This window comes from Bison bison, unplaced genomic scaffold, assembly GCF_000754665.1.
Source record: "Bison bison bison isolate TAMUID 2011002044 unplaced genomic scaffold, Bison_UMD1.0 scf7180017864238, whole genome shotgun sequence".
NCBI classification, from domain to species: Eukaryota; Metazoa; Chordata; class Mammalia; order Artiodactyla; family Bovidae; genus Bison; species Bison bison.
Window position 1 is genome coordinate 1,483,009 of NW_011494810.1, and position 14,690 is coordinate 1,497,698.

The 14,690-nt window shown below is 37.2% G+C and overlaps 1 protein-coding gene across 1 annotated transcript; it reads left to right on the forward strand.

The window, feature by feature from the left end:
• Window positions 1–12,794: 12,794 nt before the first annotated feature.
• On the forward strand, window positions 12,795–13,805 carry LOC104993404 (olfactory receptor 7A17-like). The gene has a single exon (XM_010846639.1). The coding sequence runs from the start codon at window positions 12,795–12,797 to the stop codon at window positions 13,803–13,805; it is 1,011 nt and encodes a 336-aa protein (XP_010844941.1).
• Window positions 13,806–14,690: the final 885 nt, after the last annotated feature.

Consider the following 14,690-nt stretch of genomic DNA (forward strand, 5'->3'; position numbering starts at 1 on the left):
CCCATTTCTGTCCTTTATGGAGTTCATCTTTGCATGAAATATTCCCTTGGTATCTCTAATTTTCTTGAAGAGATCTCTAGTCTTTCCCATTCTGTTGTTTTCCTCTATTTCTTTGCATTGATCGCTGAGGAAGGCTTTCTTATCTATTCTTGCTATTCTTTGGAACTCTGCATTCAGATGCTTATATCTTTCTTTTCTCCTTTGCTTTTCACTTCTCTTCTTTTCACAGCTATTTGTAAGGCCTCCTCAGACAGCCATTTTGTTTTTTTGCATTTCTTTTCCATGGGGATGGTCTTGATCCCTGTCTCCTGAACAATGTCACGAACCTCCCTCCATAATTCATCAGGCACTCTATCTATCAGATCTAGTCCCTTAAATCTATTTCTCACTTCCTCTGTATAATCATAAGGAATTCGATTTAGGTCATACCTGAATGGTCTAGTGGTTTTCCCCGCTTTCTTCAATTTCAGTCTGAATTTGGCAATAAGGAGTTCATGATCTGAGCCACAGTCAACTACTTGTCTTGTTTTTGTTGACTGTATAGAGCGTCTCCATCTTTGGCTGCAAAGAATATAATCAATCTGATTTAGGTGTTGACCATCTGGTGATGTCCATGTGTAGAGTCTTCTCTTATACAAACATTAACAAAACCAAAACAGACCAATGGAAACAAAGTCCAAGAGAGAGACCTGGCAAGAAAAGGAAACTAAGAAATTAATCAACCAATTAAAAGAAAATGAAAATGCAGAACAGAAAATAAGACCAAAGTAGAATTCTACCTAAGGAATAAAGCCAAAAAAATAAAACAAATAAACACCCGAAAGCTCCACACCCTGTGCATGACACAGCCGTAGCACCCTGCCTCCAAGGCTGCTTGGCTTTCCTCCAAAGGCACTCACTGCCATGGACTTCCTCCCTCCCATTCCCTTGGGCTGTCTCCTACAGTCAACAATAGTTCTAGCCCTATGTTTGCACTCCAGTCACCAAGCTCCAGCTACCAGCCACCATTCTTTGTGATGGCCTCACATCCCTGTCGAGGGTACATGGTTTCAGTTTTTAACACTGAGTATAATGTTGGCTATGGTTTTATTATATATGGCTTTCATTATGTGAGGTGTTTTATACCTACTTTGTTGAGCGTTTTCATTATAAATGTTTAGTTTTTCATAAGTTTTTCTGCATCTATTCAGATGATCCTATGATTTTTATTCTTCCCTTTGTTAACTAGAAATATCACATTTTTCATTCTGTGGATATTTAACCATCCTTGTATCTCTGAGGTAAATCTCAGTTGGCTATGATGTATAATTCTTTTAACATGTTGTTGAATTTGTTTCACGAGTATTTTGTTGAGGATTTTTGCATTTATTTTCATTGGTGCAATTGATCTGTCATTTCCTTTTTTGTGGTGTCCTTGTCTGGTTGAATAATGAAGTTATACAATTCTCAGAAATGAATGAATTAAAAATGATATGCAAACTTGAATTTTCACTCAGAAGATCTAAAACTACCTACCCCTGACTTGCACAGGTCCACAGCCTTGCTACTCAAAAAGGAGTCCACAGATTAAGACCTGTAGCATCAGCATCACCCAAAAGATTCTTTTGATTTTCAGAATAACTGGGCCCTCCAGGTCCTGATGATTCAGAACCTGCATTACAACTACAACCATGGGTGTTACCTGTGCATGTTGAAATTGAACAAATTCTGGTTTTCTCACCTCCTCATGTGGACAGTTGGGGCCAGCTAGTTCTTTGTATTAGGTATTGTTGGTCTTCAGCAGCATTCCTTCAAACACTGCTGCATATCCCCAGTGGCAACATAATCTCTGACTGAGAACATTGGCCTGCAGCTTGGGCTTCCCAGGTGGTGCTAGTGGTAAAGAGCCCGCCTGCCAATGCAGGAGACAAAAGACGTGGGTTCAATCCCTGGGTCAGGAAGATCCCCTGGAGGAGGGCATGGCAACTCACTCCAATATTCTTGCTTGGAGAATCCCAGGGATAGAGGAGCCCGGGGGCTAAAGTCCATAGGGTCGCAAAGAGTTGGACACAACTGACGCAACTTAGCACACACACACATGGCCTACAGCTTGAAAAATGGAAGTATCCAGACAGAATTCCAATTAAGGCCCTTTGCTTACTCGGTTTGAACCTTTAGGTGAATCATTAAATTCCCTTAAACACATTATTGCAATGTGGGACAGTGTTCATAATGTTATAATACTACTTCATAGCATAAACTTTTCTAAAAGTTATGTCAGGCAATGCCTGTAAGAGACAAAGCTCAGGTTAAATAGCATTAAAAGGTCTGCATATATTTTTATAATTAAGAAATATCTTATAGTTAGTGAGTAAATGATGGCTCTTAACTTGTGATTTGGTATGAAATCCCTAGTTTTTTGAACAAATGTGTTAGGAAGCCATTGAATGCAATGCCAAGATTAAATATCAGATGAACACAGTTCTCCCTCTTGTTGAAAAGGGAAGAATAATTTTCTGAAGCTAAAAAGGCTGTGTACCAACCACAAATTAGTCTTTTAAGGATCTAAGAGATTTAGTCCTGATAGGTTCTTTAGTCTCATTCTTTGGAGAAAACATCACTTAAGGGTTGAGATAAGGTCTTCATGGTTAGATTTGAAAAACAAAGAGAAGCAGTAATAAAAACTGGATTCACTTGACCTCTAACCTGACCTCTTGGGATCAGAGAATCATTTGGAAAAAGTGACCCTTTTCCAGAGGCCCAGAGGGAAAACAGGTACTTAGAAGTTGTAGTAACTGGAATAAAATGTGCTTAATGAGCAGGCATAGAGGGTTATTAATGTCTCCTTTGTTGCATTCCCTTAGTGTTTGCATCCCTAAGCTGGAGAAGACATGATATTTGCTTCCTAAGTCTGGATCAGGATTCAGTGCTTTAATACTCTGCAGTCTTGTCTGGTGACAGAGCTTCAGTCTTCATCATCAACAATCCAAGAATTAGTTCAACTTTCACAAGCAACCTGCCTCTCAGAAACCCCATCTAGGTAAGTCTGAGAACACAGGAAGTGCTCCATAAGATTCAGAGAAAAGGGAACTTGAGAACATTTATCTAAAGTCAAATGAGAGCCTAATCAGCCTAGCCCAGAGATGAGCAATTACTGTTTTTGTACTCATGATTAACTAATAATATGTAACTGATTTATTTAATATGTTAATAAGGATGTGTCTGACTCTACAATGCAAGCTGACAAGTGATGGGAATGGAGGTCCAATTCAATGACCTTGTAAATAAGTAAGATAAAATAGTTCCAATAAAATTAAAACATATATGAATTCTACTGTTCAGAGAAGGAAGAAAGTGTAACATATGTAGAAGACTATGCAGCAAATTATGACTATTATTTTTTAGTTTCTAAGTTGGGGTGTATTTAAGCATATTCTGTATTCACTTAAAAGATTCAGACCAAAAGAGGTGGATATTACTGCAACAGCAATTTATGAGAATCTATTTCAGAGTATCTTCTCTCATGCTGTGCATTCATATGAAAAGACATATTTAATAAATCTGAAGAGGAATATTAAATACTTGTCCTTTGCAGTAATTTCATTACTAGCAAGTCTGCATTTTGGAGAAGGGGTTGTTACTACACATTTACATTCTCTATTGCAAATGGAATGTGAAAGTCATTTGCCCAGTTTATATGCAAGAGTCTGAGTTTTTAAATACTGTTTTTTATTCCACATCCAAAGAAAAAAAATATTTTCCACTAACTTTACTATTTGACATCAATTCTTATATATATATATACACGCATACACATTATGTATTGGGGGTAATGTGTGAAAATATATATGTTTTGTTTAATCAGTTCTGTTAGTCAATCATGTCATATTCTCCCATATTACATTTCATATAGGGAAACTTTTTCTATATCCTTTGTTGTAATAACAACCACTATACATGTTATATTCTTATTTCACATCGGTTTTTCCATATTAGTAGCTTTTTGACTTTTGTGATTAGATGTTTTCACGATAGCAATCATCTCTCCCCTCTTATGGAAGACATTCTTCTGCATTCAGATAACTACTGCTTTTTTTTTCATAAGCATATTGGAATTGCTTATCTTTTTACTAATAGGAAGTATAACTTTATATACTGTTTCTTCTGCTTTGCAAAAATTGTACCTTTATATATATTTTTCTTATTTACAGGTCTTTGCCATTATAATCTTTAATTAGAGACCCATGTGATATGATTAAAATTTTATTTTATACATCTTATTCCATAAGTCAGTCTTAAGATTTTTATTAAATATCATTTGATACAATTGTGTGAAACCACTAGTCTTTTCCTGGTTGTATTTTCCTTGCAATTGTTTTTATTTTATGGATTTTTATTTCTTTAATATTTTTCTGTATAAATGCACATACTTTGAAAACACAAAATGGAACAAAATATGAAGCCCCTGTTCCTTTGGATCTTAAATCATAATGGAAAAGGCCTATTACAATAATCTAAATGAATGAATGTGATATACTTTCCTCAGAGATAAATTATGTTTAAAAAGATAAATTTTCATGGTCTGTGTAGGAGGTACATGATGTAGAGAAGCCTCTGCATATTGGACAAGGAACAGAACCAGATCTAGAGTTTACCCATCAGAAATATCAAGAGATCAAAGCCAAAGTTCAGTAATAACACAGAAAATAATGTCACAAGGAAAAATGAAAGAAGGGCCAGCACATCTGCTGTTGCACAATACTTTAAAAAATTTGTGGTCAAATAAGCATGCATTGGAGAAGGAAATGGCAACCCATTCCAGTGTTCTTGCCTGGAGAATCCCAGGGACAGGGGAGCCTGGTGGGCTGCCGTCTATGGGGTCGCACAGAGTCGGACACGACTGAAGCAACTTAGCAGCAGCAGCAGCAAGCATGGATAGATATAGGAATCACAGTTAGATCAGGAGAATGAGGCAGATCCCACGGTGAGGCAACTGAAGCAATAAAAGTTCAGACTGTTGTTTCTTGAGAGTGAGGTGATTTCAGCACCTGTTCTCTCTGCAGCCAGGCTCCTCTGTCGGGCTTTTCATTCTTGCTGCTTCCTCCTCATTAGCAGGACTTCCCTTTTAAGCTATTCTTGCCTTTACTGCAGTGAGTTCTAGATGTTTTCAACTATGTATCAAATCCATGCGTTTATTTTGTGATCCAGAATGCGTGTGTGCCAAGTCACTTTGGTCGTGTCCGACTGTTTGCAACCTATGGACCATAGCCCGCCAGGCTCCTCTATCCATGGGATTCTCCAGGCAAGAATACTGGGGTGGGTTGCCATGCCCTTCTCCAGGGAATCTTCCCAACCCAGGGATCAAACCAGTGTCTCTTACATCTCCTGTTTTGGAAGGCAGGTTCTTTATCACTGGGCTTCCCAAGTGAGCACTACCTGGAAAGCCCATGATCCAGGATGCACATTCGCAAAAACATTGAAGAATAAAACACAAGCATATACATGTACACTCACACACAACTGAACAAAGCACCATGAAACAATTTTGCATGAGCTTTACTATGTCTTCCCTGATAGCTCAGTTGGTAAAGAGTCTGCCTGCAATGCAGGAAACCAGATTGAATCCCGGGGAAGGGAAGATCCCCTGGAGAAGGAAATGGCAACCCACTCCAGTATTCTTGCCTGGAGAATTCCACGAACAGAGGAGCCTAGTGGGCTGCAGTTCATGGGGTCACAAAAAGTCGGACACAACTGAGTAACTATCACTTTCACTTACTATGTATGATATTCACTGAGTTTTTTACTCCATTCTATTGAATTCTTAGAAACCAGAGTCTGAAACCTAATGGGTCTCAATGTTAGAATGTGGAAACATTCCTCTGACGTATTTTGTACTCTTATGTTAGTACATTTGGCTCTCTGTATCTTTGGGTTCTACATCTGTGGATTCATCCAACTACAGGTTAGAAATAGCCCAAAAACATCCGGAGAGTTCCAAAAAGTAAATATGAATTTGAGATACACCACTATGATAAACTTTGCTGTTCATTACATCCCAATGAACTATTTTATATAGCTGGAAGTTTGCACCTTTTAACTCCCTTACCCATTTTGCTCCTCAGTCTTCTCTGGAGACCACCAATATTTTTTCTGTTTCTATCATTATGTTTTCTGTTTGTTTGTTTGGTCTGGGATTTTTTTGTTATTTTAGATTCTACATGTAAGTGATATTATGCAGTGTCTGTCTTTCTCTGTCTAACCTTTTCACTTAACATAAAACAGTCAAGGTCCATCCATGCTATCACAAAAAGCAATATTTCATTACTTTTTATGGCCAAATTTGAAAGGCATACCTTCTTTATTCATTCATCCATTGATGAGAATTGTATTAAATAAGAAGGTTATTTTGGGTTTAATATGGGTAAAATGTTTATTAATATTCATTATTTCAATTATAAGCAGGGTATGTCTTTCCATTTATTTGTGTCTTCTTCAATTTCTTTCATCAATGTCTTATACTTTTCAGAGTACAAGTCTTATCACTCCCCAGTTAAATTTATTCTTAGGTGTTTTATTTTTTTGATGCAACTGTAAAAGGGATTATTTCTTAATTTCTATTTTGATAGTTTGTGGTCAATGTATAGAAATGCAGGAGGTTTGCAACTGATTTTCTGTTCTGCATTTGGTTGAATTCATTTATGTTTAACAGTTTTTGGTGACACCTAGAATTTTATAATGAAAAGGACATCTTTTTTGGGTGTTAGTTCTAAAAGGTCTTGTAGGTCTTCATAGAACCGTTCAACTTCAGCTTCTTCAGCGTTACTGGTTGGGGCATAGACTTGGATTACTGTGATATTGAATGGTTTGCCTTGGAAACGAACAGAAATCATTCTGTCGTTTTTGAGATTGCATCCAAGTACTGCATTTCGGACTCTTTCGTTGACCATGATGGCTACTCCATTTCTTCTGAGGGATTCCTGCCCTCAGTAGTAGATATAATGGTCATCTGAGTTAAATTCACCCATTCCAGTCCATTTCAGTTCGCTGATTCCTAGAATGTCGATGTCCACTCTTGCCATCTCTTGTTTGACCACTTCCAATTTGCCTTGATTCATGGACCTGACATTCCAGGTTCCTATGCAATATTGCTCCTTACAGCATCAGACCTTGCTTCTATCACCAGTCACATCCACAGCTGGGTATTGTTTTTGCTTTGGCTCCATCCCTTCATTCTTTCTGGAGTTATTTCTCCACTGATCTCCAGTTGCATATTGGGCACCTACTGACCTGGGGAGTTCCTCTTTCAGTATCCTATCATTTTGCCATTTCATACTGTTCATGGGGTTCTCAAGGCAAGAGTACTGAAGTGGTTTGCCATTCCCTTCTCCAGTGGACCACATTCTGTCAGATCTCTCCACCATGACCCACCCATCTTGGGTGGCCCCACGGGCATGGCTTAGTTTCACTGAGTTAGACAAAGCTGTAGTCCTAGTGTGATTAGATTGACTAGTTTTCTGTGAGTATGGTTTCAGTGTGTCTGCCCTCTGATGCCCTCTTGCAACACCTACCGTCTTACTTGGGTTTCTCTTACCTTGGGCATGGGGTATACTCTTCACGGCTGCTACAGCAAAATGCAGCTGCTGCTCCTTACCTTGGACTAGGGGTATCTCCTCACCGCCACCCTTCCTGACCTTCAACGTGGGATAGCTCCTCTAGGCCCTCCTGCGCCCACGCAGCCACGGCTCCTTGGACGTGGGGTTGGGCCCCCCAGCCACCACCTCAATGTATGAGACACAAAATTTTAAAAATATTTGTGTAGGATATAAGATAAATAGAAATAGAAATCTATTATATTTAAATTATTAATGACATCATTCAAGATACTCCTGTTCTTATTTTTTCTGTACTTTATAAAATATTCTCAGAGAAATGTGAGTATGTCTCACTATGATGATATATTTTTTTCTTTTCCCTTGCATTTCTTCTAATTTTTGCTTTATTTATCTTTTTTGTTGTTGTTGTTAGGTGTCTAATGGTTTATGATGTCTATCTTCTTTGTGAATTGTACCTTTTATCATTAAAAATATTCATCTTTGTTTCATTTTAAAATGAATAAATAAATTTAATTTTAAAAAGTTATGAGGAATGGAGATATATTTTTGATGGAAAAATAGGACAAAATTTTGTCATGAATTAAAATTGGTTATTTGAGAATGGGAAAAAGGAAAACCAGGACAAAATTGTAGAGGAATTTGGAAAGGAAATCTTGGGGGAGAACGTATGCTTTTTCAAGTTGGCTAAGATTAAAGTATACTTAGTTTTATTTATTTTATTTATTTTATTTTTTAAGAATGTACTGCCTACATTTTAAATTTTATTTTTAATATAAATTTATTTATTTTAATTGGAGGCTAATTACTTTAAGATATTGTATTGGTTTTGCCATACATTGACATGAATCCAGAATGTTGATAATCATAAGGTTTAATGTAATCAAAAGTAAACTGATGCGATATTAGAATTTGGTTTTCTCTGTTGGAATATCAAGTTTTGTTGGATTTTTTAATCTGTTCTTAATAAGAAACTGTAAACAAAAGTACTCTTCCTTTGTTTTTTGCCTTTTAAATTATGTCAAAAAACAAAAGATTGTGTTTTAACAAAACAAAAATGGGCAAAGGACTTGATTAGACATTTTTCCAAGGAAGATATATAAAACTCTAACAAGTACACAAAAAATGTTCAACATCACTAATCATTAGGGAAATTAAAACTCAGAGATAGCACCTCACATATTTTTGAATGGTCATCTTCAAGAAAGTATAGTTTAAAAATGTTAGCTTGTTCGTGGATTAAAGGGAACACTTGTGCACCTTTAGTGAGACTGTGAATTCTAACAAGCACAATACTATGGGAAACAGTATGGAGGACCCTCAAAATATTAAAAATAGAAATAATATATGATCCAGCAGCTCTAATTCTGGGAAAATATCTAAGGAAACAAAAACAATCTCTTAGAATATATCTACACCCTTATGTTCATAGCACCATTATTTACAATAGCCAAGACATGGAAAACAATCGGAGTGTCTATGGATGGATGAATGAATAAAGAGTTTGAAATGCATGTATACAATGGAATGCCACTTAGTCATAAAAAACTATGAAATTTAATGATTTATGGCAGCGTGAATGGACCAGAAAGTTATTATGCTAAGTGAAAGAATTATGCTAAGTGAAAGAAGTCAAAGAGAGAAGACAAATACTGTATGATATCACTCATACATGGAAATGTGAAAAATTGAAAAAAACATAGAAAAAGAAAATAGACTTTTTGTTTTCAGAAGTATAGAGTTTAGGCTGGGGAAAATGAAAGGTTGTCAAAAGACACAAACTTCCAGATATGAGAGGTTATTGGCAAGTGGATTTTTTTACCACTTAACCACGAGGAAAACCCCAGTTCACAATACATGTAAACTAAATCTTCATGTTGTGCACCTTAAACTTATTCAGTGATGTATGTCAATTATTTTTCAATGAAACTAGAAAAATAAACAGTTCTTACCAGGAATTTTTTAAGTGGTGAGAGTGGACACCCTTGCTTTTCTTGTTCTTGATCATCATAAAAGAAATGCTTTCTATTTTCCTTCATCAAATATGGCATTAGCTGTGGTATTAAAATATATGGCCTGTATTATGTTGAGGTTTGTTCTTTCTTTACCCAATTTGTTAAGAGTTTTTATAATAAAGGGATGTTGAATTTTGTCAAATGCTCTTTCTGTATCAATTGATATGAGCATATGATTTTAATCTTCACTTTATTAATGTAGTTTGTCACATTGATTGAGTCACAGATATTGAAATATGCTTGCATCCCTAAAATAAGTCCCATTTGATTATGATATATGGTCCTTTTTATGTGTTCTTGAATTAGGTTTGATAATATTTTATTGAGGATTTTTGCATCTATCTTGATCAGGGATATTGGTCTGTAATTTTCTTGTGGAGCTCTTGTCTGGCTTTGGTATTAGGAAAAGCTGGCCTCATAAAGTAAGTTTGGAAGAGTTTTCGCCTCACCTATTTTTGAATACTTTGTGAAGATTCATATTAATTATTTTTAATATGTGATAGAATTCACCAGTAAAGCCATTTTTTCCTGAAAAAATTTTTTGTTGGGAGATTATTTTTCACTGATTCAATCTCCTTACTAGTAACTGATCTCTTCAGATTTTTCCTTTCATAATGATTTAGTTTTGGTAAATTACATTTTTCTAAAAATTCATCTTCTTTTTTCTAGATTGTCCAATTTGTTCACATATAATTGTTCATAATGGTCTTTTATAATCCTTTGTATTTCTCTGGTATCAGTTATAACATCTCTTATTTCTGATTTTATTTATTTGAGTCCTGGGCATTCCCTCTGCCAAGCACACACACACACACATAAATTTTCATCTCCCTCCTTCCCTTACTTGAAGTCACTTTTCAAATATCATCTTGTTTTCAGGTCTTGCATAAATACCCATAAAAATTAACTGTACTATTCACTCACTCATGTTCACTGCTTTCCCTTTCTTCATAACACCCATCCCATCTGAAATGGTATATACTTTTCTTATTTGCTTACCACTACCAGGTGGCTCAGGCTTCCCAGGTAGCTCAAGTGGTAAAGAATCTGCCTGCAGTGCAGGAGACCTGGGTTTGATTCCTGAGTTGGGAAAATCCCTTGAAGAAGGGAATGGCAAGCCACTCCAGTATTCTTGTCTGGAGAATTCCAAGGAAAGAGGAGCCTGATGGGCTGCAGTCAGTGTGGTCGCAAAGAGTCAGACACAACTGAGCACACACACAACTTTATCATTTGTTTAAACAATTTTTGTCCATTTTTCTCCATCATTGAAATGTAGGGATTTTCGCCTTTCAGCACACTGAGCTATTGCCTAGACAATAAGTTAAACATGGTCAGATTTCAATTCACATCCCTGAAATACATGAAGAATTTCTCATTAAAACTACAAAATACATGACCTTTTAGGGGTGAAACAGAGGAACAAAAAAGTCAATGTCCAAGGAGGCAGAGAAAATGCAATAAAAAAAAGCAGATCCATATGCAAAATATTAAAACAATTTTCTTGACTACAAAACAACTGTAACATTTTAATTGTTTATGGAATACTGTCAGTCAGTCAGTTCAGTTGCTCAGTTGTGTCTGGCTCTTAATGACCCCATAGACTGCCATCATCAACTCCTGGAGCTTACTCAAACTCATGTCCATTGTGTTGGTGATGCCATCCAACCATCTTATCCTCTATCAGCCCCTTCTCCTCCAGCCTTCAATCTTTCCCAGCATCAGGGTCTTTTCTAATAAATCAGTTCTTCTCATCACATGGCCAAAGTATCGGAGTTTCAGCTTCAGCATCAGTCCTTCCAATTAATATTCAGAACTGATTTCTTTTAGGATGGACTGGTTGGATCTCCTTGCAGTCCAAGGGACTCTCAAGAGTCTTCTCCAACACCACAGTTCAAAAGCATCAATTCTTTGGCGCTCAGCTTTCTTTATAGTCCAATTCTCAAATCCATACATGACTACTGGAAGAATCATAGCTTTGACTAGATGGTCCTTTGTTGGCAAAGTAATGTCTCTGCTTTTTAATATGTTGTCTAGGTTGGTCATAACTTTCTTTCAAGGAGCAAGTGTCTTTTAATTTCATGGCTGCAGTCACCATCTGCAGTGATTTTGGAGCCCCCAAAATTAAAGTTTGTCACTATTTCCATTGTTTCCCCATCTATTTGCCCTGAAGTGATGGGACCGGATGCTATGATCTTGGTTTTGAATACTGGGTTTTAAGCCAACTTTTTCCACTCTCTTCTTTCACTTTCATCAAGAGGCTCTTTAGTTCCTCTTCACTTTCTGCCATGAGGGTGGTGTCATCTGCATATCTGAGGTTATTGATATTTCTCCCAGCAATCTTGATTCCAGCTTGTGCTTCATCCAGCCTGGCATTTCACATGATGTACTCCACATAGAAGTTAAATAAGCAGGGTGGCAATATACAGCCTTGATGTACTCCTTTTCCTATTTGGAACCAGTCTGTTGTTCCATGTCCAGTTCTAACTATTGCTTCTTGACTTGCATACAGATTTCTCAGAAGGCAGCTCAGGTGGTCTTGTATTCCCATCTCTTTCAGAATTTTCCAGTTTGCTGTGATCCACAGTCAAAGGTTTTGGTGTAGTCAATAAAGCAGAAATAGATGTTTTTCTGTAATTCTCTTACTTTTTCTATGATCCAACGGATGTTGGCAACTTAATCTGCCAACTTTCCTCTGCCCTTTCTACATCCAGCTTGAACATCTGAAAGTTCATGGTTCACGTACTGTTGAGGCCTGGCTTGGAGAATTTTGAGCATTACTTTGCTAGTATGTGAGATGAGTGCAATTGTGTGGTAGTTTGATCATTCTTCAGCATTGCCTTTCTTTGGGATTGGAATGAAAAACTGACCTTTTCCATTCCTGTGGCCACTGCTGAGTTTTCCAAGTTTGCTGGCATATTGAGTGCAGCACTTTCACAGCATCATCTCTTAGGATTTGAAATAGCTCAACTGGAATTCCATCACCTCCACTAGCTTTGTTCGTAGTGATGCTCCCGAAGGCCCACTTGACTTTGCATTCCGGAATGTCTGGCTCTAGGTGAGTGATCACACCATTATGGTTATCTGGTTCATGAAGATCTTTTTTGTGTAGATACAAGTAATTTATGTAATAAAAGTTTGTGTGAATATTAGTAATATTGTTTCCTTCTTTCCTGGAAGTCACTTCAACCACATGGAACCACATAATGATACACAAATTTCAGAATTTCTCCTTCTGGGACTTTCAGAGGAACCAGAACTGCAGCCCCTCATATTTGGGCTTTTCCTCTCCATGTACCTGATCACTGTGTTTGGAAACCTGGTCATCATCCTGCTTGTCAGCTCAGACTCCCATCTCCACACCCCCATGTACTTCTTCCTCTCCAATCTGTCCTTTGTAGACATCTGCTTCACCTCTACCACCATCCCAAAGATGCTGTGGAACATCAAAACTCAGAGCAAAGTTATAACCTATGAAGGTTGCATCACACAAATTTACTTTTTCATACTCTCTGCAGTATTGGACATCTTTCTCTTGACTGTAATGGCCTATGACCGGTTTGTGGCCATCTGCCACCCCCTGTATTACACAGTCATTATGAACCCCCGGCTCTGTGTACTGCTGGTTCTGGTGTCCTGGGTAGTGTGTATGTTGAATTCCTTGTTACAAAGTTTAATGTTGTTGCAGCTTTCCTTTTGCACAGATGTGAAAATCCCCCACTTTTTTTGTGACCTCAGTCAAATAATCCAACTTGCCTGTTCTGACACATTTCTTAATAACATGGTGATGTATTTTGCAAGTGTCCTGTGGGGTGGTGGTCCCCTGGCTGGTATCCTTTACTCTTACTCTAAGATAGTTTCCTCTATACATGGAATGTCATCATCTCAAGGGAAGTATAAAGCATTTACTACATGTGCATCTCACCTCTTAATTGTCTCCTTATTTTTTTGTACAAGCCTAGGAGTGTACCTTAGCTCTGCTGCTACCCATGGCTCACAGTCAAGTGCGACAGCCTCAGTGATGTACACCGTAGTCACACCCATGCTGAACCCCTTCATCTATAGTCTGAGGAACAAAGACATAAAGGGGGCTATGAAGAGATTCTTCGTGATGGAAAGTCTTAAAAGGCCAATGGTTCTGGGTCTGGAGAGGTGCCCATGGCTTAAGGGATCAAAGCTTCAGTCAGTAGTTGTGATTCTTTAATCAGATTGTGAAAGTAGAATTTGCTTTTGTTAATTTTCTAGACTTTTCATTTTTTCAGCTATTCTATGTAATTTAGTTACTCATTTCATTAGGCTATCTTCTCTCTCAGATATCCAACAGCTTTCCCCTCTTTTTTTCTAAAATATTCCCAAACTTTTGATATTAAAAATTGGACATTCCCAAATTCCCATTTACTCATACAACTACTTGGATTTACTAAGAACAGTTTCTTCTCAAATGACTAATATCACCCCATGTAATATGTCTTTAGTTTTACTGAAAAAAGAATTATCAGATATCACGCCAAAGGAAAGACATGACAAACATGGAAGCTAAGCCATCTTTGTAAGATTATAGGAGAGAAAAATCTGAGATCATAGCTTTTCACTTCTGTGTCCAACATTCCTCATATATCAGATCTTTAACTGGTATTCCTGATATTATAGACTTTAAAATACAAGTGTGTTTTACAACAAGTCATTGGGTTTATTTTCCTAATTAGGATTTTGTTTTCTTATCAGCCTCTATGTCCACATTACCTACCATAGTCACTGGCAAAGCTGATTATTGCAAAGGATGAGATGGCTGGATGGCATCACTGACTCGATGGACACGAGTCTGAGTGAACTCCCGGAGTTGGTGATGGACAGGGAGGCCTGGTGTGCTGCGATTCATGGGGTCGCAAAGAGTTGGACACGACTGAGCTACTGATCTGATCTGATCTGATCTGATCTGCCAGTGTAGTCTACACAGAAACACAAATTACAACACAAATTGACTTAAACACACATTTACTTAATATCACCTTCAAGTCAGAAATGACCTTGAATATAATAAAGTAACTTTAAAAATATACTTTGTATTATTATTTATGACATTTGTTTT

Bases quoted from the DNA above. Each gene is read 5' to 3' on its own strand.
- LOC104993404 (XM_010846639.1), top strand. From the start codon at position 12,795: ATGGAACCACATAATGATACACAAATTTCAGAATTTCTCCTTCTGGGA.